The following is a 21473-nucleotide window of genomic DNA, read 5'->3' on the forward strand; positions in this document are numbered from 1 at the left end:
CTACAACCAGGGAGCCGAGATGCATGTGTGGGCATTTAGGGGAGGAAGTGTACAAGTCTCTCTCTCTCTCTCTCTCTCTCTCTCTCTCTCTCTCTCTCTCTCTCTCTCTCTCACTCATACCGGGGTGGGCCGTGGAGGCCAGAAACCAAGCAAGTGCTCCAGGGGTCCTGACTCTGTTTGGACCCACGGGAAGCGTTTTTGCTTTTCTCCCGGTAGTAAACTGATGAGTCTCTGCTTCTGGTGAGTAAGACCTAATGGACCCTCTCCAGGGCCAGATGGTCCCAGCCACCCGGGGCACCAGGGTCTGGTGGAGGCGCCCACGATGCCACCTCCTGGCGGCCATCTGGCCCCGATGCCTGTCCTCTGAGCTTTTCTGGGCAGAGGAGCCGCATGGCTCAGTGCTCTGGCCTCGAACCCTCCATCTCTCTCTCTCTGTGTGCCCAGAATGAGCACAGAGGAACCCCGTTTCCTGAATGCCTCTGACTGGTGCCACATGTGGGCTGGGCATGTGTGTCCCTCACGGTGGACCAGGGGACAATATTCCAGTCTGCAGACAGAAAAGCGAGGCTAGGGGAGTTTTCAGAGATGGGCCAAGGGACTCAGCTCCCACGGTAGAGCAGGGACTTGGGGCCTCTAGGGACGCACCCCTGGAGGGTGGCTCCCACACCTGGCAGTTGTGCTGGGACATGCACAGGCTTCACACACCCTCAGTCTGCGGAATCAGACAAAGCCTCAATTGCTGGGCTGGGCGCCCCACTTGGGGACCATCTGTCTGGAAGAGCCTGTGTCCCCCACGTGGCAGGGCCACCCGCACTGGCTGTGGCGGTCTGCTCTAGCCGAGCAGTATAAAACATGGGTGTTCCCTATGGTGCTGGGACCCCCAGTGAACCGGAAGCATCCAGAATGGCTGGGGCACAGCAAGGATGAGGAAAGGCCTAGAATGGAGATTAAAGAAGAGCATCAGCGCTGAAACCCTCTCACCCCGGTCAGAGGCAGGGGCAGAGAAGGTCCTGCGGGGCTTGTTGACGAGTGAAGCACAAAATTTCCTGTGAGCCTCTAGATTTTACTTCTAATGCTACCAGTTCCTTAAAAAAATATGGAGTGCTTTGAAGTGAAAGGTGTGTGTGTGTGTGTGTGTGTGTGTAGAGAGAGAGAGAGGGAGAAAGAAAGAGTATGTGAAAAGAAAGAGTGTGTATATGAAGCAAGAGAGCAGTGTATGTGTATGTGTGCAGAGAGTGTATGGGGAGAGAGAGTGTGTGTGAGTGTGAGAGAGAGAATGTGTGTGAGAGAGATAGAATGTGTGTGTGAAAGAGTATGTATGTGTGTGAGAGTGTGTGTGAAGAGAGTATTATGTCTATGGAGAGAGTGTGTGCAGAGTGTATATGTGTGAGAGAATTCTGTATGTTTAGAGAGCGCGCATGTATGTGTAGAGTTTGTGTGTGAGAGAGAGTGTGTATGTGTGTATATATAGAGAGTGTGTGTATGTGTGTGGAGAAAGAGATAGTGTATGTGTGTGAGAGAGAAAGAGTGTGGGGAATAGACCGTGTATGTGAACGTGTGTATATGGTGTGTGTGTGAAATTTGTATATGTGAGAGAGTGTGTGTGAGAATATGTGTGTCTATAAAGTGTGTGTGTGTGGAGATAGAGTATATGTAAGTGTCATATAGAGAGATTGTATATGTGTGTGAGAAAGAGAGTGTATGTGAGAGAGAGAGAGTGTATGGAGAGAGAATTGTGTATGTGAGAAAGAGCATGTTTGTGGAGAGAGAGAGAGAGAGAGAGAGAGAGAGAGAGAGAGAGAGAGTGTCTTCAGGGGCCTGTGGCGCTGCCTATCACGGGGGGTCCCAGGTGACACTACTGAGGCAGGTCTGACCTCTCAGTTCCACAGCAGGTCAGACGGGGCAGAGAGAAGAGAGAAATCTGGACAGTGCTGGAAGACAGGGGCCCGACAGGATCCGGTGCCTCAGTGCCCCTGGGCAGGCAGAGGGACCTTCCACTGGGCTCCTGTCCACCCCCAGAGTGGCCGCAGCGGGCAGCGTGGCTCGTGTCTGCCACACAGTGAGGTGGCAGGAGGACAGTGCGTGGCAGACGTGGGCTGAGGGACGGCAAACCTCACCCTGTGTTGAGGACCCGGTGGGAAGTCACCATGGACCTCTCTCCACTCTCTGTCCAGAGTGACCACACCTCGCACCCTCCATCCCTCTCTGTGCAGCGCCCAGAGCACCCCAGCCACACTCTCCTGTCCATGCTGCTCCCTGTGGCCCTCCCAAGCAAGGCGTACAACCCCCCCAGCCCCCCCCACTGGCCATTCCATGCCTGCCGACCAGCTCCTGCTGCGGGGTGGCCGCCTTCCCTGGAGCCCACGGGCGCCCACTCTCCCCTGCTCTCGCCCCTCACACTCGCCCTGCCTCCATCATGCAGGCAGCTGAGATCTCAGGGCGTCCCCACCCCTGCAACGGCAGACGGGGACAGTCCCCTGCTGGATCCTTCTCCACGTCTACTGGTGCTGATTTTGGACGTGTGCGGATGGAGAGAGAATGTTCTCAGGACCCTCCAGGGAGCCATCATTCCACGCCAACAGTCACCAACACGCCAACACAGCCGTGCTGCTCCTCTCCGCACCCCAGACCCACCCGCAGCCGCACTGCGGGCTCCCGAGGCCAAGCTGGCACCTCGGGTCCCCCTGGCTCTCAGGCCTCTGCCACAGTCCTTGGCCCAGAGCAGGCCCTGCTGGCACACGGTTGGGCACCAACTGGAACTTCCAGCGCTCTTGCAAGTGCTTGTATATTTAGCTCACTAATCCTCGAGGCATCCCCGAGGCACGGGCTGCGCCTGTCTCCATGTTACAGGAAGATGGAAACTGGGGGCCGCCAGCTGGGCTGGGGGGAGCAGCAAGGCCACTAACTCGGACAGAACTGCCCACAGACGCAGACAGTGATCCACGTGTGTTGCCTGAAACTCTCCAGCAGTCCCATTAGAACGAGAAGCGAAAAGGATGAAATCAAGTCGAATGCTAAGTTGTCATTAATTCCACTGAGCTGAGATACCGTCGTAACACGCCAGCAACCAGAGGTGTATCATCTGTGAGCGCTCTGCAGCCCGCTCTGCTCACGCAGGCTTCCGGGTGCCAGCGTGGGACCGAGGCACGTCTCCGTTCCGATGGTCACACGTCCAGTGGCCTCCCCAGTGGCAGGGCAGCAGCAATCCTGGTCACCAGCCTGTCCGGCTGCCCCTGGCCTGCGCCCAGCAGACTGAACAGACACAGCAGGGGCTGAGGGAGGGTCCCAAGCACCTGTTCCTGCCCTTCCCTGGATAATTAAAAATACCCCACACTTCATGGGTACTGGGGGGGCCCTGGCACCCGCTCTCCCATCCCGCGGGGAGAAGCGGGGGAACAACTGGCAGGGACACGATGCGGGCAGCGGAGCTGGGCCCTGAGCCCATGTTCTAGGGTGAAGCGGGTGCCACTGTGCCCTGGCCCGGGGCTGTCTCGGGGGGGATGGAGCTGTGTGACCACAGGCCGGGCTGACCTCTGGGATGGCAGACAACAGAGCCCCTGGGCAGCCCTGCCCGGGGAAAGCTCTGTCCTTCTCCGTCATGGGGTGGCCACGAGAGGCTGGCAACGATGGACGGCGACTCTGGGCAAAGCAAGGGAGAGTGCCGGACCCAGGGCCGTGCTGCTGGCTGGAGGGACAGGGCCTGGACAGCAGGCAGGTTAACCCTGTCCATGGCTCACAGACTCAACTGTCCAGCCAGCGGTGGACGCAGCCACCTGGAGCCTCAGAACTCTCACTGGCGTTCCCGGGTCCCCAAAGCCCTCAGTACTGACTTTCCAGGATCGGGTCCAGAGGGGCCGTGGAGAGAACGGGCTGAGCACAGAGCCGGGAGTAGTGTCAGAGCACTGCTGGGTATGACTCAGTCCCCCCCTTCCCCAGGCTCTGAGTCCCTCAGGCAGGCTCTTCCTCCCCCAGGTGAGACATCTGGCCTCAGATGAGGCAGGTGTGTGTCAGCCCTGGGCGGCATCTCTTTTTTTTGTTTTACATTAAAGCATCCATTAATATTTTATCGCCTTTCTCAACACCTGATGGCAGAGGGTCGAATGCACTCAAGGTTCTATTCTAAGATATTCTTTTTTTTTTTTTAAATCGAATTACTGTGAGAAACACAGTTACAAAGCTGTTCACGACTGGGTTTCAGTCATACAATGTTCCATCACCCGTCCCTTCACCAGCGCACATTTCCCACCACCAATCCCAGGGATGCAGGACAGCTTAACATTCACCAAGTCAATCAACACGACTCACCCTATCAATAAAAGGAGAGATAAAATCACATGATCATATCAGTAGATGCAGAGAAAGCATTTGATAAGATCCTGCACCCATTTATGATAAAAGCATAACGGGAGTTGAAGGAACTTTCCTCAGTATAGTCAAAGCATCTACCACAAGCCCACAGCAAGCACTACTCTTGACGGGGAAAAACTGAGGCCTTTCCCCTAAGATAGGCAAAACAAGGTTGCCCACACTTGCTGCTCCAATTCAATACTGGCACCTCCTGTTTTAGGGGTGAGACACGGAGGGGTGAGAGCCAGGCAGGGCCCTCAGCACGCCCCACACACCTGTGCTCCTGAGGCCAACCTCTCCTTGGAGTTTCAGGGAGAGGGCGCCCCCAGCACATCACCCCTGCGGGGAGACGGCGCCCCCAGCACACCACCCCTGCATGAGATGGCACCCGCAGCGCACCACCCCTGCAAGATATGGTGCCCCCAGCACACCACCCGTGCTCCTGGAGGGTGTAGACAAGGGTGCTAACCCTGGGCCTTCTGGTGCTCCAGCTGACCCTTCACCACTTCACCATCCAGTGCGCTGAGCTGAGGGCAGGGCCTGGGATGGGGACGGGCAGAGCAGTTGGGTTGGGGGGGGTCAACAGAAGCCTTGGCACCCCACCCTGACCCCCCAGCTCCAGGTTGGCACTGCTCCCATCTTTAGGCAGGAACTGGGAGAAGAACCCCACCTCCTTGACCCCTGCCCACAGCTAGTCACCCAACTGCCTGATCAAGAGATGGGTGGGCGGGGGCACCCCAGGGAGCACAGTGGCAAGTGACCAATGAACCGACGACTCAGATGCGCAGCTCGGGAGCAAGGTTCGACGGCGTCTTCCCACTAACCCTGAAAGGAAGAGCCCAAACACACAGAGGGCAGGGCAGCATCCAGCGGCCTCTCCCAGAGCCCGGCCTCCCTCGGCCCCGCCCTGCCGCACCGGCTGCTCCTGTCCTTCCAGGCAGTCCCCTCCGCCCCTAGACGCTCCTTCCCGAGTGCAAGGGGCCGGGCAGCCCCCTTACCTGAGACGATGGTGTAGCCGATGCCCCGGGGACGCCCTTTGTCCTGGTCGATGGCGGTGATGACTCGGACGGTGGTGCCCTGGCGGGAGAGGAGGGACGTGAGGGGGCCTGGCTCCGGGCAAGAGAGAATAGGGGCCCGGCTCCGGGTGGGAGAGGAGGGACTTGAGGGGCCCGGCTCCGGGCGAGAGAGAGGGGGGCCCGGCCCCAGGTGGGAGAGGAGGGACGTGGGGGGAGCCTGGGCACCCCGCCCCCCAGGGAAGCTGGGGGCACTGTCACATTTATTTGCATTTGACCTAGGGCCGCCCCTCCTGGTGCTCGGGATCCTTATCTGTGTCCGGACGAACCCCGGCCTCGTCCTCGTCAAGGGCACGCTCCCGCCCCTGAACTATGGCCAGCCCCAAAGGAAACAGCTCCTCAGGCCTTCCTGGTTGTGTCTGAGTCTGGGGGCCACACCTGGTGGTGTCTGTGGGTCACTCCTGACTCTGTGCTCAGGGGTCCCTCCCGGCGGTGCTGGACACCAACCTGGGCCTGCTGTGTCTGGAGCATGGGTCAGTGCTCCCCTGCCCCGGCCGCGCTCTCTCCAGCCCGGGGGAGGGGGGTCTGAGGGAGAAGCACCTGTCCTGTCTCCACCATCAGAGCTGCCACCCCAAAAGGCCCTTCGCCCCTAGGACCTCAGTCTGGGTGACACCGGAGGACGTGGCTAGTTCCCGCTGGACTGAGTCCCGGGCAGCCCCAGGCTAGACGCTCCTTCAGTGCGGCCTGAGCTGCCGTCTCTGCCGGGCAGCACCTGGGGACGCCCGCACGGCTCAGACAACTGCCTCCTGCTGCCCGGGCGCCCCCGAGCCACCCCCCTGAGCAACAGCAGGACCAGGCGGTGGGGCCCTGGGCACAGCTGGCCCACACCTGCGTCCACGCCGGGGGCCGAGAATGCTGCTGCCTGCCCGGCACCTGTGCCTGGACCCCAAATTCTGTTTTTTGTGGATTTCTTGCTTTGTGTGTTCTGTTTCTGACCCACACCCAGCGGAGCTCAGGGCTTACTCCTGGCAGGGCCCGAGGGATCATATGGGACACTGGGGATCAAACCCAGGCCCGCCCCTGGCCCTGTGCCATCTGTCTGGCCCTGGTCCCGGGTCTGGGGGGAGGATACAAGCTGTCACCTAAGTGTCCTTTACACGCACTGACTCGGGGGAAACCGGGTCACCTGCAGACGTTCAGTGTCCTCGGACAGTCCAGCACTGACTTGGCAGAGCCTGGCCTGGCTCTCCAGGTTGTGCACAAGGACACCTGGACCCCCACTGGACCCTGGCGCTCCCCTTGCCCCCCTCCCCGACAGCCCAGGGGCCCGGCCTGTCCCCAGGAGGAGATGCAGGCTGTGTTTCCGACTTCTGGCTTGGGGGCTCCCTCTGGCATTGCTTGGGGGCTACTCCTGGCTTGGTGCTCACGGGTTGCTCGAGGCAGTGCTCAGGGACCATACGGTGCCGGGGATCAAGTCTTGGGTCTCCCACAGCAAAGCTGTGCTTGGTTAGTGATCGTCTCTTCCATAACCCATCCTGCCTGGGCCCAGGAGAGTTGGGGGCGGGGCCCGCTGTCAGGGCTCTGGGCCCAGTGCTCACAGAGCACCGAGGAGGAGGAAGGGCCACACGACTCTGTCTTCACCAGCAGGAAGGGACAGAAGGGTGGCCATGCTGGCCTTCACCGGCAGGGAGGGATGGAGGGCAGCAGGGAGAGGGTCCCGGTGGCCTGCCCCTCACCGAGGCCCTCTGGGCCGGCTGCAGGCTGTCCTGGGCTGGCCAGCGGGAAGGGCCAGCGCCTGCCCCCGGCTTCCGAGAAGCCAGCCCTGGGAGGCTCCTGACGAGGTTTGGGGTTTCATCTCTTTCTGGGTAAATAAATCCATTTTTAATAAAACCCTGAGCTTTTAATACAAGTGCAGCCACAAAGACGGGGAGTGTTATGAGAAGGAATTAGCGGGAGGCGGGGGCTCCGGGGAGACCTCGGTTCTGTTTCGGAGCCTCGGCGCTGGTATTTTCAATCTGCTGAAACTCATTTCCAAAGACAAGGGGGTGGCGAGCGCCTCTGCCGACCTCTCGGGGTCCCGGGCTGGGAGAGCAGGGAAGCCACGAAGGGGCTGCCTGGGGGTCCCCACTTGTGGTGGGAGCAGGATGGCGACAGGGCTGGGGCGGCCTGGCTGCTGCCAGACGCCTGAGACCAACTCCTTCGAGAGAGCCCTTTGACCTCATGCTGCCTTGCTTTCCACATCTGTAAGATGGGCATAACAGTCCCCACCCCGAGACAGGGCTGGCTCTCAGCACATGCTGCCTGAGGAACTGTCTCTGGGCCAGAGACTAAGTTGAGTCTGCTTTGGACATTGGAGGCCCCAGCTGGATCCCGGAGCACTGTCAGGAGTCAGTCCTTAGCACAGAGCCAGGAAAATCCCCCAAGCACTGGCAGGTTTGGTTCCCCCCCCCACCCCGCGCCCAGATAGAAACCCAAGAAACAAAACTATTATTGTCGCTTTTCACGCTGTGAGCGTCAGATGAAGCTAAGCTACAACTCACTGACACACACTCAGGTGGCTTCCAGAGGGTTCCGGCAAACCCTGGGGCTCTGCCGCCCTACATTCATGATCCCAGCCGGGCTCCTCCTGTGGGGGTGCCAGGCCCAGGTGCCCAGTGGGGGCTCCCCGCGTCTTCTCCAGCACCCCTGCATGGGCCTTGGGGAGGAGGGCAGTGACTGGCTCAATCCCAGGTGCTGGAGGGGGTGAGTGACGGAGCCTGAGGGGCTGCAGGGGGCCTGGCTGAGGGGACTGAGGCACTCAGGCGGTCACCCCGTGAGGTCGCCAGCAAGGTGGGGCCAAGTCCAGGACGCCGGGAGCTCTGAGAAGGCGCGGGTGTTTCCCTCTGGGCAGTGCCCCTGCCAAGCCACCGGCCAGGACGACAGCTGGATCCGGAGCCGGACCCAAGGGCCAGGGCTCAGGCCGGGTCTGGCCTGGACACCCCCGTCCCCGCCAGCTCAGCAGGGCGCCCCTCCCCCCACGCCTCTGACAGGATCAGGACTTGAAAGCGGGGAAGGCGGGGGCCGGGGACGGGAGGGGACTTCCGACAAGAGCTGCCACAGCAGATTCTGAGGCAGAAAATCCTATTTCTCAGTCCTTAATTCCAGTCAATTCCAGTCAAAGGGCTGATAGGCATCGGCTGGCAGTAATTTGTGCCGTTTACCCGCTCCTTCACCTTCCCCCGGCCCGCCACTGACGGGCAGGCCGACATGCTGTTGCTCGAGTGAGGAAATTAAAATTTGAGGCAATAATCCCCAATAAGAAGGATTTTATTAGGTAATATATACACTTTAGATGAGGCGGGCCGGCCCGATACACTGATAGGGGGCAGACATGTGGGCGCCACAGATAAAGAGGCAGAGCGAGGCCGGGGTCCTGGGGCGGGGCGGGGGTGGGGGCACCTGGGCTCTCAGGCCAGGCCACCCCTCCACCCTGGCCCTGCCCGAGCAACACGGCGTTAAATCGGGGTTCCATGCCGTAATGGGCACAGCGGGCCCGGATGGAGGCGCGGAAACCGATTAGAAGCCCGGAAGTGTGAGAATTGGCTTGTCGGGGAAAGCGGGGCGGGCGGTGGGGAGAGGGGGGTGCTCCTTCCCACGCGGCACGGAGCAGAGGCAGAGAGGGCTGGGTGGGCCCTGTGGGAGTCGAGACACCCTCTCCCACACACCTCCCGAGGTGGGTTCCCCCAGGCTGGTCCTGGCCAGGACAGCAGCTCCCAGGCCTGTTCTGGGCACCAGCATCTCTAGGCCAAGGGGGCGAAGATCGAGGAGCTGTCAGGACCTTTGGGCCTGAGCAGGAGGGTGACGGGCACCACAGAACAGAGCAGATGCCCGTGGGGTCCCCGAGAGGAGCGGGGTGGGGGCCGTGCGGCATCAGAGGACAGACCGCGGCATGAGAGAACGCGCAGGAGCAGACACCGCGGGGCTAGAGCCCGACGTGCGCGTGATCCAGCCGAGAGAGGGGCCTTCTGGCCGCTCCACGCCAGGCCCAGCTGGCGGAAACCGCTCACCAGTCCGAGAAAAGTCGCTCAGTGCCGCTATCCCACGGCTTGCCAAGGACCCGGGGGTGACCCACAACCTGGCTGCATCAAGAAGCTTTCTCCCAGCTGGCAGGACATTTCTGCAGACAGCAGTTTGACACCACCGACGGGAGAACAGGCCCTCCCCTGGCCCTGCCGCGTGGCCCTGGGGCCTGGACAGCACTGCGTCCCAGATCCGGTCAGGGGGCCCCCGAGTCACTGCACGGGGTATCTGGGAGGGTTCTCCCAAGAAAGATCTGGAAATGCCGGAAAGAGACGTGAGTGCAGCGAGCCTCTTGCCGAACCTGAAACGAAGCTGAAGCCAGTACCCCTGGCCCCTGGCGACTCGGGAAACTCACACGGGGTGTCCCCCGCCAGAGCTGGGTCTGCTTCGTGTCCTTCCCCCCGCCCAGACAGGGCCAGCCTGGCTGCCCAACCTGCCAGGGGCGTACTGTGAGGCCAGGGCAGGGCAAGGGCTGTCCCAATGTCCTCTGGCCCCTGGTTGCCACCTCGGCCTCATTCTAGGCACCAAACTGACTTTGTCCACCTTCCTCTCGCAGCCCTGGACCCGATGCCCCGGGAGACACACAGGAAGCCCAGACCTGGACGCTAAGACCTGCATGGGGGGTAGGGGGGCAAAGCGCCCCCTTCCTCCTCCTGGGGGCAGCCCCAGAGCAAGCCCGGGGCCGGGCTGAGCGGGTGGTGATGTGTCCGGGCTGGGAGGTGGGTTGGAAGGGGGCGAGCTGGGGGCCAGCAGGTGGGCGCATCCTGCGCTGGCTGGAAGCAGCTGTCGAGAGGACAGGCCAGTCTGGCTGCCACCTGTGCCCACTCACATCCAGGATCCTTCTAGAAACACTCCCCCAGCACCTACCGGCTGCTGTCTGCCCACCGCAGGGAGCAAGCCCCTGGAGCACTGCTGAGCTGACCCAGGGCAGGCCAGCAGGGACGGTGGGCAGCAGGGCCATACACCCAAAGGCCAGGGAAGGTCACCCTGGCTGGGCACAGGGTCCTGTCAGCCTTCAGTCTCCAAAGCAGGAGTTCTGGCTCTTCCTGCGAGCACCAAGACAGAGAAGCCTAGGTGGGTGGAGGGGGGTCTGTCCCTGCAGTGCCAGATGCCTGCAGGGGTCCAAGAAAGCACCTGCTGGGTCCCCTCCAGCCCCTGCCCACCTTTGGAAGGGGAGGGGGGCATGGACATCAGATGTGCACATCTGGAGCACATGGACACCTTCAAATGGCCAAAGCAGGGACACCCATGGCCAGAACAGTCACAGATGCCAACCGGAGCATGGGGCTACCTGGCCCGTGTGGCCGGGGGCATGGTAAGGGCCACCTTCACTCAGGACCAGGTGTGTGAGAGGGACGGGGGTGCCCTGCTTTGTTCTCAGAGCTCTGTGGGGTTGGAGACCAAGTCATCCCTGGCACCACAATGTAATAAAAGGAAAGGAAAAGGAAAGAGAAAAGACCCTTTAGCAATGAGGAAGGTTTCAGTACCAGTATTGCAAACTATAGTGCCCAAAGGTGGGCAGGGGAGAGAGGGGGAGGGAGGGAGAAGTGTCTGCCATAGAGGCAGGCAGGGACAGAGTGAAGGAAATGGGGGACACTGGAGGTGGAAAATGTGCACAGGTGAAGGGATGGGTGCTGGAATATTGTACGACTGAAACCCGATCACAAACAACTTTGGAACTGTGTATCTCACCATGATTCAATTGAAAAAAAAAAAGTACCCTCACGTTGACTCACTAATTAAAAATAAACTATTAAATTAAAAAAAATCTAAAAAATAAATAAATAATTAAATAAATGTAAAAAAAACCCTAAAGAACAAAAAAAAAGAAAAAAAAGAAAAAAAAGAAAGGAATTGAGTTACCATAAAAAAACAACATGTAATTATATTTGCAGAACTTAAATGTTCTGTTTTCTAAAGATATGAATACTTGATTTTATGAATGTGTTAATTAAGTGAAGAAATAAAAAATAATGAGATCAGGTGGGTGGAGAGATTATGGAGGTTAAGATAATTGCCTTGCATACCGCCAACCTATGTTCAATCCCTGGCACCGTAGGTTCCCCTGAGCACCACCAGAAGTGACTCCCGAACAGAGAGCCAGGACTAAGCCTGGAGCACTGCTGAGTGTGGCCCCAGACCAAGCCCAAACCAGCCATTACTAAGAGCAAGGCTGGGACGCCCCAGACGGCTGGAGCGTGGCAGGCACGGAGGTGCTGGGTTCCGTTCCTCGCACCGCAGGGGCCTGGAGCACTCCTGGGCCCAAGCAGCTCAGGGCTGAGAACTGCCAGGAGCACCCCCGGGGTCTCCCTCTGGAACACTGCTTGGGAGATCCCCCACCCGCAAAAAAAAAAAAAAAAAAAGAATTGCTATTGTTTTTTTTTAAAGAAAAGCTCACCTGTGCAAACTCAGCCCCTAGCTGGGCCTGACACGGAGGGCTGACGGAACCCGGCTTGCTACAGTCGTGGCGGAGATGACACACAGCTAAGGCGCGGCCGGGGCTGTTCCCCTGTCTAGGCACGGTGGGGAGCGCTGTGTGCACTGAGCTCTGCGTAGGTGCAGACCCCGCAAAAGGCCACTTTCTGTCCAAGGACTTGCTCCCCTGCGCCATGTCTGGGCTGGGGAATCCCAGAGAAGCCCCCTTTCCTGATTGCCCGGGACCCCGTGGTTTACTCTGATGTGCACAAAATCGAAGGACAGACCAGAAGGCGCGGCCCCCGGCCGAGCAGCCCCTCGGCCTCTGCGGTTCTGCCAAGGCGCGGGTTTTGTTCTCAGAGTGCCCCGGTCTGAGCTGAGCCGGTGGGGGACACGCGGCCCTCAGGAAGCGGGTCTGTGTTCTGCCTGGTGACCTCTGACCCGCGCCAGGGCACGGCCAGTCAGGTGCTTCCCTAAGAGATGAGGGTTTGAGGAACCTGCAGAGCACAAGCCCAGCTGGGGTCAGGCACTGGAGGGCCACTGTCTTGGCCAGCACGGGTGGGTGGACGGAGGCAGACTGGCCAGCTGAAGGGTGGGGGGCACGGCAGGGCCACACCGAGTCCGAATCCACTCCCAGCCCGGCTGGATGTTTTGGGGGTCCGTGTCCCCCCACGCTCATCTCTGAAAGCTGCCTTTCGGGGAGCCGGGTGAGGAGCTGGGGAGCGGGGTGGTGAGGGGCGGGTGCTGAGAGTGCCAGGGCCCCCCACCCCGAGGGAAGCGGGGGACCCCCAGGCTCTCACCGGTGGGGAGTGCTCGTAGATGTTGGTGCTGTAGGGCAGGTTGATGAAGATGGGGTCCATGTCCTGGACGTCCGTGATGATGATGGCCAAGTTGGCCAGCGTGGACAGAGGCCTGGTCTTGTCTTGGTCCTTAGGGGGGAGAGAACACACAGTCCTGGGTTACACAAGGCAGGGGACCCACACGCAGATGAGACCGGATACGGGGGCCGTGGGCACGGGCGTGAGTGTGGGCACGAGCCCGAGGCACTCCCATGCCCCCACAGGGCACAGCGTGCGCGTGTGGGACTCTCAGTCAGAGCCCACACCACCACCTGGGCTGCTTCACTTTCTATTTCTGGTGTTGGGGCCACACATGGAGGTGCTCAGGGCTTGCTCCTGCCTCTGTGCTCAGAAGACCATGTCCAGTGCCAGAGACAGAACTGGGGCTGTCTGGGTGCCAGGCAAGGGCCTTAACCTCCGTACTATCTCTCTGGCCCACTGCCCACCGTGACCTGTGTGGGAAAACATACTTCGGACCCCAAATCCCAGAGGAAGGTGGTTTATTCGGGGTCACGCCCAGCCAGGCCTCCTGTCCAGCCCAGTCACCCTGAACATCTGGAGGGTGGGAGGACCACCCTGGGGTCCTAGTGGTGGGGTCCCAGGGAGGCAGCTCAGGGGTCAGGGGCGCTGCCACCAGGCAGAAGGACCTGACTTCCTTCCCTGCACCGCAGGCCCCTGGGCACTGAGTGGAGGCCTGGAGGCCTCTGAGCCCCCTGGCCTGAGCATCACCACCGCCTCTGGCTCCACGCGGAGCCGTCTGGCACAGAGTGACCGGGGCTCTGACTGACCAGAGCACTGCTTGGGGGCACCGGGCAAAAATATGGTGTGACCCTTAGTTCTTCTCTGGATCCGGTCAGGGGCCAGTGTCTCCATGCTCATCCGCCCCTCCTGTCACTCAGGGGCTGACTGCTAGGGGATGCCAAAGGGTCTGCATCCCTGAGCTGCATCCGGGACACTGGTCAAGCCCCACCTCCTGCCCTTTATTTCGGGAGGGGGTGTCACACCTGGCGATGCACAGGGGTTACTCCTGGCTCATGCACTCAGGAATCACTCCTGGCGGTGCTCGGGGGACCATATGGGATCCTGGGAATTGAACCCGGTCAGCCGTGTGCAAGGCAAATGCCCTACCCGCTGTGCTATTGCTCCAGCCCCCCACCTCCTGCCCTTTTTTTTTGTAGAAGCAGCAGGAGGAGCTCCATGGCCTGTTGCAATTGGGGGACTCCAGAAGAGGACCCTTGCAGGTCCCTCCTGTGGTCAGGTACTCGGTGTCTGACCTCTGACCCCTTAGCTGGACAGTCAAGTCCCGAAAAGCTGACCACGAAAGGAAAAGCCGGGCCCCCCTCTTATTACCCTGAGCCCCTGCTGAAGCAGCCCCTGGGCTACTGACAGAGAATGGGCAGTCAGAGGGGTCCGGGCCAGACGAGGCGGCCGGGCCCTGCTGCACACGGCGCTGCACTGGCGGCTACACTGTCCTCATTATTCCTACGAGTTCGTAGGGCACAAGGCACGGGCTTGACTCCCTGTACTCTCTCCCCAGCCTGTTCTGACACAAAACCTGCCCTCAGCGGTCTTGATTTAGGGCCCACAGGCCTGGGTGTGGCTGGGGTCCAAGGGCCCGTGTTCAGGAGAGGGCTGGGTCCCGGGAGGAGGATGGCTGGTGAGCACTGACTTGGCTGATGGGAGCCTCAGCTGCCCAGGAACCACATGCCCGTTTATTTCCTTCTAAAACTCAGTGCTGTTCTCTGCAAGAGAATTCGGCTCTTTCGGATGCAGGACAGCCGTAGGACAGCCGTGACGGAGCCCCGGGCAGGATCTGGGTGTGGGGTCCTCAGGGCCAGCAATGCCTGGGGTCCACGCCAGGAGCCAGGATCCGCCCAGAGCCCACTGTCCAGGAGAGGCAGAGGGCCAGGCTGGTGGGCAGGCACCGGACACGGGCCCAGCAGCTCTCAGCCCCTGTTACCCCCATCCCCCCCGCCCCTGGCACCCAGAGTCGTGGCCACGAACTTATACGCCCTCCCCTGCCACGCCACACGGCGCGTCTCTGGGGAAGTGTCCGACAGCCAGGGGCACGGCCAGGCGTGACGGGAAGCTGAGGATTACACGGCAGAGTCATCAGTTCTGAAGGGGTTTCTAGAACCCTCCTGTGCAGCTGCTGCCAGGCCCCGGGGCTGGCAGATTAAGGGCAATTTAACTGTAGCCACCAGCCCAGCTGGAGCCCAGGCGCCATGCCAGGCTGCCCGGCCGTGCCTGCACTCGGCTCCGCAATTTCCCCAGGGCCCAGAGTCATTTTTCGGGTGGATGAAAATGATCCCATGGGGATGGGCTCCCAGCAGGGTGCAGGTCAGGGCCCAGGGGATGGAGAGGGGGTGTGGTGGGAGGGCAGACGCCCCGTCCTCGTGTGTGGATGTAAGGGGGTGAAGAAGGGAACGGGGCCTGAGCACAGCTGCCCCCTGCCTGACCCAGCCTGTTGGGTCCCGCTCCCCCCTCCGCCCCTTCCCTCCCCCTCCCGCTCCCCTCTACATCCTGTCCAAGCAGGGAGCACTACATGCTGGGAGCACCACAAGAGGTGATGCCGTGGGGCATCAGGGGAATTCCTGAGAGGGTTTTGCCCTTTGCAAGCAGGAACAGGAGGGGCACAGGGAAGGCCCAGCTTGGAGCAGGGGAGAGACGGGCATGGGACACTCTCAGGCGGGTGTGTCCCAGGACCCGGTGACCAAGGACGAGCGGCTGTGACGTCCTCCAGACCCAGAGTTTCGGGGTGTGGGGGGCTGGCCTGAGCGTGGGGCTGCTGGGCCGGGGTCCTGCGTGTGGGTCTCTGGGGTTGTCATTCCTGCCCATCTCCTGCTTTCGATCCAGCCTGACTCCCTGGGACCAGGGCTGGGCGCTGACGGGGGTCCCCTCCCACGCTGGTGCCCACCACCCTTCCAGAACCCTCGGCTCCTGCATGCGGGGGATGTTGGCCACAGCTAGGCGGACATCTCTGTCCTGTGTCCTGGAAAGAGTGTGGACACCCGGCCCCCTTGTCCCCCGGGTGACCATGAAGGAACGCAAGCACGCTGCTCGCTGGGCCCAGCACCGGCCGCCCCGCGCCCACGCGCTCCCCTGCATGCAGGGATTCACCAATCACTGAGTTTGGTTTGGGGGCCACTCCCTGTGGCTCTCAGGGCTTGGGAATGCTGGGGGCCCCGGGGTGCTGGGGCTAGAACCTGGACCCCCAGTGGGCAGAGCATGTGCCCAGCCCATCTCTGGGGTCCTAGAATGGGCTTCCCGGTGACACTGAGGACCGCAGCCATGGCCATCACTCTAGCCCCAGCACTGGCCCTTAATATCCACGGCTCTTCCTCCCGCCGGCCATGGCCATGAGCCGTGCCTGGCAGGGAACGGGCTGCTGTCCCCGGGCTGAGGGCTCTGTCCTGGTGGACTCACCGTGGCGTTGACCGTGAGCTGGTAGGCCTGTGTGGTCTCGTAGTCCAGCTCCCGGGTCACGGTCACGATGCCCCGGGCACTGTCGATGGCGAAGAACGGGGACGGGGGCTGGAAGGAGTAGAGCACGCTGCCGCCCGCGCCCAGGTCGGGGTCCGTGGCGTTCACGATGAAGATGGGCGTGCCCACCGGGGTGTTCTGTGGGCCAAGCAGTATATCAGCAGGTCAGCGGGGGCTTGCAGCGGCCAACAGTGACTGTCCCCCCAAAGACACTGACTACGTCCTTCCAGCAAGCAGACCCGCATGCTGTCATTCTCCGTCTAGAGGGTCCAGGGGCCTTAAGCCAATCTTCCTTCCCTCCCTCCCTCCCTCCCTCCCTCCCTCCCTCCCTCCCTCCGTCTCTTCCTTCCTTCCTTCCTTCCTTCCTTCCTTCCTTCCTTCCTTCCTTCCTTCCTTCCTTCCTCTCTTCTTCCCTCCCTCCCTCCCTCCCTCCCTCCCTCCCTCCCTCCCTCCCTCCCTCCCTCCCTTCCTTCCTTCCTTCCTTCCTTCCTTCCTTCCTTCCTTCCTTCCTTCCTTCCTTCCTCTCTTCTTCCCTCCCTCCCTCCCTCCTTCCTCTCTTCTTCCCTCCCTCCCTCCTTCCTTCCTTCTTCTTCTCTCCCTCCCTCCCTTCTTCCTTCCTTCTTCTCTCCCTCCCTCCCTCCCTCCCTCTCTCCTTCCTTCCTTCCTTCCTTCCTTCCTTCCTTCCTTCCTTCCTTCCTTCCTTCCTTCCTTCCTTCCTTCCTCTTCTTCCCTCCCTCCTCCCTCCTTCGTTCCTTCCTTCCTTCCTTCCTCCCTTCCTCTTCTTCCCTCCCTCCTCCCTCCTTCGTTCGTTCCTTCCTTCCTTCCTTCCTTCCTCTCTTCCCTCCCTCCCTCCCTCCCTCCCTCCTTCCTTCCTTCTTCTTCCCTCCCTCCCTCCCTCCCTCTCTCCTTCCTTCCTTCCTTCCTTCCTTCCTTCCCTCCTTCCTTCCTTCCTTCCTTCCTTCCTTCCTTCCTTCCTTCCTTCCTTCCTTCCTCTTCTTCCCTCCCTCCCTCCCTCCCTCCTTCGTTCCTTCCTTCCTTCCTTCCTTCCTTCCTTCCTTCCTTCCTTCCTTCCTTCCTTCCTTCCTTCCTTCCTTCCTTCCTCTCCTCCCTCCCTCCCTCCCTCCTTTCTTCTTCTTCCCTCCCTCCCTCTCTCCTTCCTTCCTTCCTTCCTTCCTTCCTTCCTTCCTTCCTTCCTTCCTTCCTTCCTTCCTTCCTTCCTTCCTTCCTTCCTTCCTTCCTTCCTTCCTTCCCTCCTTCCTCTCTTATTCCCTCCCTCCTTCCCTCCCTCCCTCCCTCCCTCCCTCCTTCCTTCCTTCTTCCCTCCCTCCCTCCCTCCCTCCCTCCCTCCCTCCCTCCCTCCTTCCTTGACAGTCACTTTCCGTGGGGTCCAGCTGGGGCCTGCGGGCAGCCCTTCCCTGAAAGTCAGCTGGGGGCAGGGGTGGTCTGTGCAGGGGCTTCAGGATGATGCACTTAGTTTTCATCCTTCCTAGGGCTGCTGGTTCTCCACCCCCCACCCCCTCCCGGCCAGGCAGACAGGGCCGGGGCGGGGGGCCCTCTGTAGAGACCACAGCCCCGGCTTCTCCTTCCCACAAGGCTTCAAGCCGAAGCCTCTCTCCGCCTCAGCACTGGGCCTTGCCCACGTCTGCGCCCCGGAGCCGCCTTGCTAGGCCAGGCCGGGCCTGCGCACCCAGGGCTGGGGGAGCGGATTCCTCTCTCTGCCCAAAGAGCCGCGGCAGACGCTGAGCACAGCCCTGCCGTGTGTTTCCGAGCTCGGCGCTCGTCTCTCGCACCCAGAGCCGGGTGCAGCCTACAAGAGCATTGCTGAGATGAGGGCACAGACACAAACACCTCCAGGGCAGGCCGAGGGGCTCCAGGGTCCTGATTCTTCCTGGGCCCCACCCAGTCTTGGGGGTCCAGATCCACCCAGAGGGGCCTGCCCTGTGACCCACCCGACATCCCCGGCCCCAGGCTGTGACACTGACTTGCTTCTGCAAATGAGACACACTGTGCGGAGTTCAGGGGCAGGAAGGGAACGGCCCTGGGGTGCTGTCCCCTCTTCCTCCAGCTCCTGCCCACAGCCCCTCCACCAAAGATTTCCGGGCACTGGACCGTCCCCTTCAGTCCCAGGAGCCCCCCTACTGCTCTTCCCAAGGGTCTCCATGGTTCTTTATTTTTTCCTTCTTTTTCTGGGGGATCACACGGCGATGCTCAGGGGTTGCTCCTGGCTCTGCACTCAGGAATTACTCCTGGCAGTGCTGGGGGACCATATGGGATGCTGGGAATCGTTGGCCGTGTGCAAGGCAAACGCCCTCCGCACTGTGCTATCGTTCCAGCCCGGGGGTCTCCATGGTTCTAAGTACCTCCCCCACCCCACCCCGCCGTCCTGGGCACGAAGGCCAGGACTCAAATTCCCTCATGCCCAACTCGGATATGCCAGCCTCTGCCCTCCGTGCCACCGAGGTAGAGAGCCGAGACTTTTCTTCCCCTGCTCTCTTCCAACACACACATTATACGCCAAGTACCAGAGCCCGAGCCCCCCCTCCCCAGCCCCCATGAGAACAGGGAGGGTTTGGGGGCAGCAGGACCCTTCGGCCTGCTCTGTTGGTCAGCCCGGCTGGGGAGAGTGTCAGCGGCCCAGCCGTGGCTGGGGGAGGAGAGGACATTTCTCCCCCGTGACCAGAGCGTCTCCTCTGAGGATTTAGGAGTGAGACCGGGAGGAAAGAGGAAAAGGAGAACTAGAAGGGCTCGGTCCTGTGTCTGACCTTCTTGGATTATGTTTCATGCCCTGCAGTGAAAACCCATTTAATTTCTGCATAACTTAGAGAAGGTTTTAAATGGGCCTGGCAGCAGGCCAGGCCCATACTTAGAGGGGCCAGACCACTGGAGGGAAAAGAACGCTGACTTCCTGCCTTTCGGTCTCAGGGAGGTGGGCGGGGGTGGGGGGCTCCTGGGGGCCCCAGCTGGGGCTGTAGAAACGCACAGATGTGTTCCGGTCTGACCCTTCTCGCACGCAGGCTTCCTCCTGGGGCAGGTGCGCTGCTTTCTCAGTGGGCCCCGGGCTCAGAGCGGGGAGGGCTCGGCCGGCTGGAGTCCTGGTCTCCCCGTGATGGATCAGGGACCTCAGGCACCTGCCGTTCAGTTTGCTCGCGCCCAGGGAAATGTCACACGGGAGCTCTTCACGGCAGCCCCTGCGCGGCTGCGAGGAGGAGTTCCACAGACAAGGTGTGAGAAAATAACAAGCTTCTCACCCAGCCAGGCCCGCCGAGATACTGAGTGGGGCGGGATAAATGGTGGCTGCAATTACTATGATGGTAATAAAACACCGTCCCAGGCGGCGCGAGATAAGCCCTATTTAAAGGCGGGTATTAGAGATGAGTAAACAGCCGGTGTGCCTCTTCCCCACCACTCGACGAGGGGGCAGCGTGGAACTCCCCCAAGAGGGCGCCCGGGCAGTGCTCGTCTGGGTGCCAGCGGACGGAGAGCACAGCCCTGTGCCCCGAGCCACCCCACCGCGCTGCCCCCGGGGACCCAGACCCACCCACGACAGAGTGTGTGGCCCCCACTGGGCACCCCAACCAAGGTGCGACCCCTGAGCTCCTTCAGCACCAGCCGCACCAGCACAGCCGAGAGAATGGGAAGGGAAAGAAACAAGCCTGTAACTGTACCTCACAGTGATTCACTTAAAAAAAAAAAGTATTCTTTAAAATTTCTCACAGAGGAGAGACTGGAGAGTACGGTGGGCAGGGCATTTGCTGTGCATGTGGGTGGACCCAGGTTTTATCCCTGGCATCCCATGAGCCCTGCCAGCAATTAGCCCTGGTCATTGCTGGGTGTGGCCCCCAAGCCTAAATAAATAAATAAATAAAAACTTCACAGGGAGGACAATTCCTTTCTGTGAAGGCTGCTGCGTGGCTGCTTTAAATGGAGCCAGGGTGAGAGCCACTGAAGTGAAGTATGGAGCCCCTGGGTGGTGGGCGGGGCCAGGAGCACCTGGGGAGGTGGGCGGGGCCAGGAGCACCTGGGGAGGTGGGCGGGGCCAGGAGCACCTGGATGGTGGGCGGGGTCAGGAGCACCTGGGGAGGTGGGCGGGGCCAGGAGCCCCTGGGTGGTGGGCGGGGCCAGGAGCCCCTGGATGGTGGGCGGGGCCAGGAGCACCTGGGGAGGTGGGCGGGGCCAGGAGCACCTGCGGAGGTGGGCGGGGCCAGGAGCACCTGGGTGGTGGGGCAGGCTGAGGTCCGGCTCAGTGACTCCTGGAGGGCAGTAGCTCCTGCACAGGGTGGCCATTCTGACCCCGCATGGCTCTGGGGTGGCTCGCTTGCTCGCAGAAGCCAGAAGGAAACTCGGACTTCTCCGGCCCACGTTCCAGCTCAGAGTCGGGAGTGAGGATCCAGGCATTTGCTCTGGGCCTGGGCAGGAAACCAGTGTCTCAGGTTTCCTGTGTCCTGCTCCCTGTCCTCTGCTTCTGAGAATGATGCTCCTTCGCTCACAGTCCAGTGGGCTGGGGCCAGGCAGCCATGTCCACACCCATTGAGTCTAGACCCTGTCTCGTCTCACGGGTGACCCCCTAGCTCAGGTTGGCCATTCAGAGAGGCTCTATGAGCCCCACCAATTTACTGTGGGGGCTGAGGAGTCTTGGTCTCCGGTGGGGGCTGACATGGCTGGAGGAGTCCCCCACAGAAGCCCTGTTGGGGGAAACACCGCCTGGTGAGAGAGAGGCAGAGCCCAGGGCTCTGAGCTCCTCCCCTGGCCTGGCCTGCAAGGCGCCCACTGTGAGTCCTTCCCCTTCCCTGGCTGGTCCCTCTGGACCCCCGGCTTCCGTTCTCTCAGCCCTTTCCCCCCAAGACACAGCTAGCCGCAGGCAAGGCCTCATTCCTCTCCGGGCCCCGACTCTGGGAGGTAACAACGAGGAAGAATCAGACGGCCCACACGATGCACGTTGGCTCCTTCTCCTCCTTCCTGCCCTGCGCCCTCCCAGGAATGGTCTCAGGCACTCAGCGACCGCCACGTGGAGGTGCAGGGTCAGGCGGGGACAGCTGGCTCACATGCCCGCTGAGGGCAGAATGCCCGCGGGCCACTACCACAGGGAGAGGTGCCCGGGGTCTGAGGCTGGGGCGGGTGCTTTGGTCGCCCAGTCACAGGTCCCTTTCAGCTGGGGTGGGGGACGCAGGGCTGTCCCCCTGGAAACAGGCTGGCCACCTCCTGGACAGCGTGTCCGTGGTCTTGGAGAGGAGGCCCACTGTGGGGAGGGGTGTCGGCCCAGGGCCACCTAGCACCCCTTTCTCCGCAGCTCCGCCCCACTCACTCGCTCAGTGCAAAG

At 61.2% G+C, this 21473-nt stretch overlaps 1 protein-coding gene across 1 annotated transcript in view; it reads right to left on the minus strand.

The window, feature by feature from the left end:
• The window catches only part of LOC101540238 (cadherin-23), a 299164-nt gene that overhangs the window by 131024 nt on the left and 146667 nt on the right, over positions 1-21473 (minus strand). The window contains exons 7-9 of the mRNA XM_055132130.1: positions 16100-16294; positions 12635-12763; positions 5346-5424 (exon numbers count right to left, since the gene is read on the minus strand). Of these exons, the coding sequence (XP_054988105.1) occupies positions 5346-5424; positions 12635-12763; positions 16100-16294 (403 nt within the window). The remainder of the gene's footprint in view (positions 1-5345; positions 5425-12634; positions 12764-16099; positions 16295-21473) is intronic.

Source organism: Sorex araneus, chromosome 3 (genome assembly GCF_027595985.1).
Source record: "Sorex araneus isolate mSorAra2 chromosome 3, mSorAra2.pri, whole genome shotgun sequence".
Lineage (NCBI taxonomy): Eukaryota > Metazoa > Chordata > Mammalia > Eulipotyphla > Soricidae > Sorex > Sorex araneus.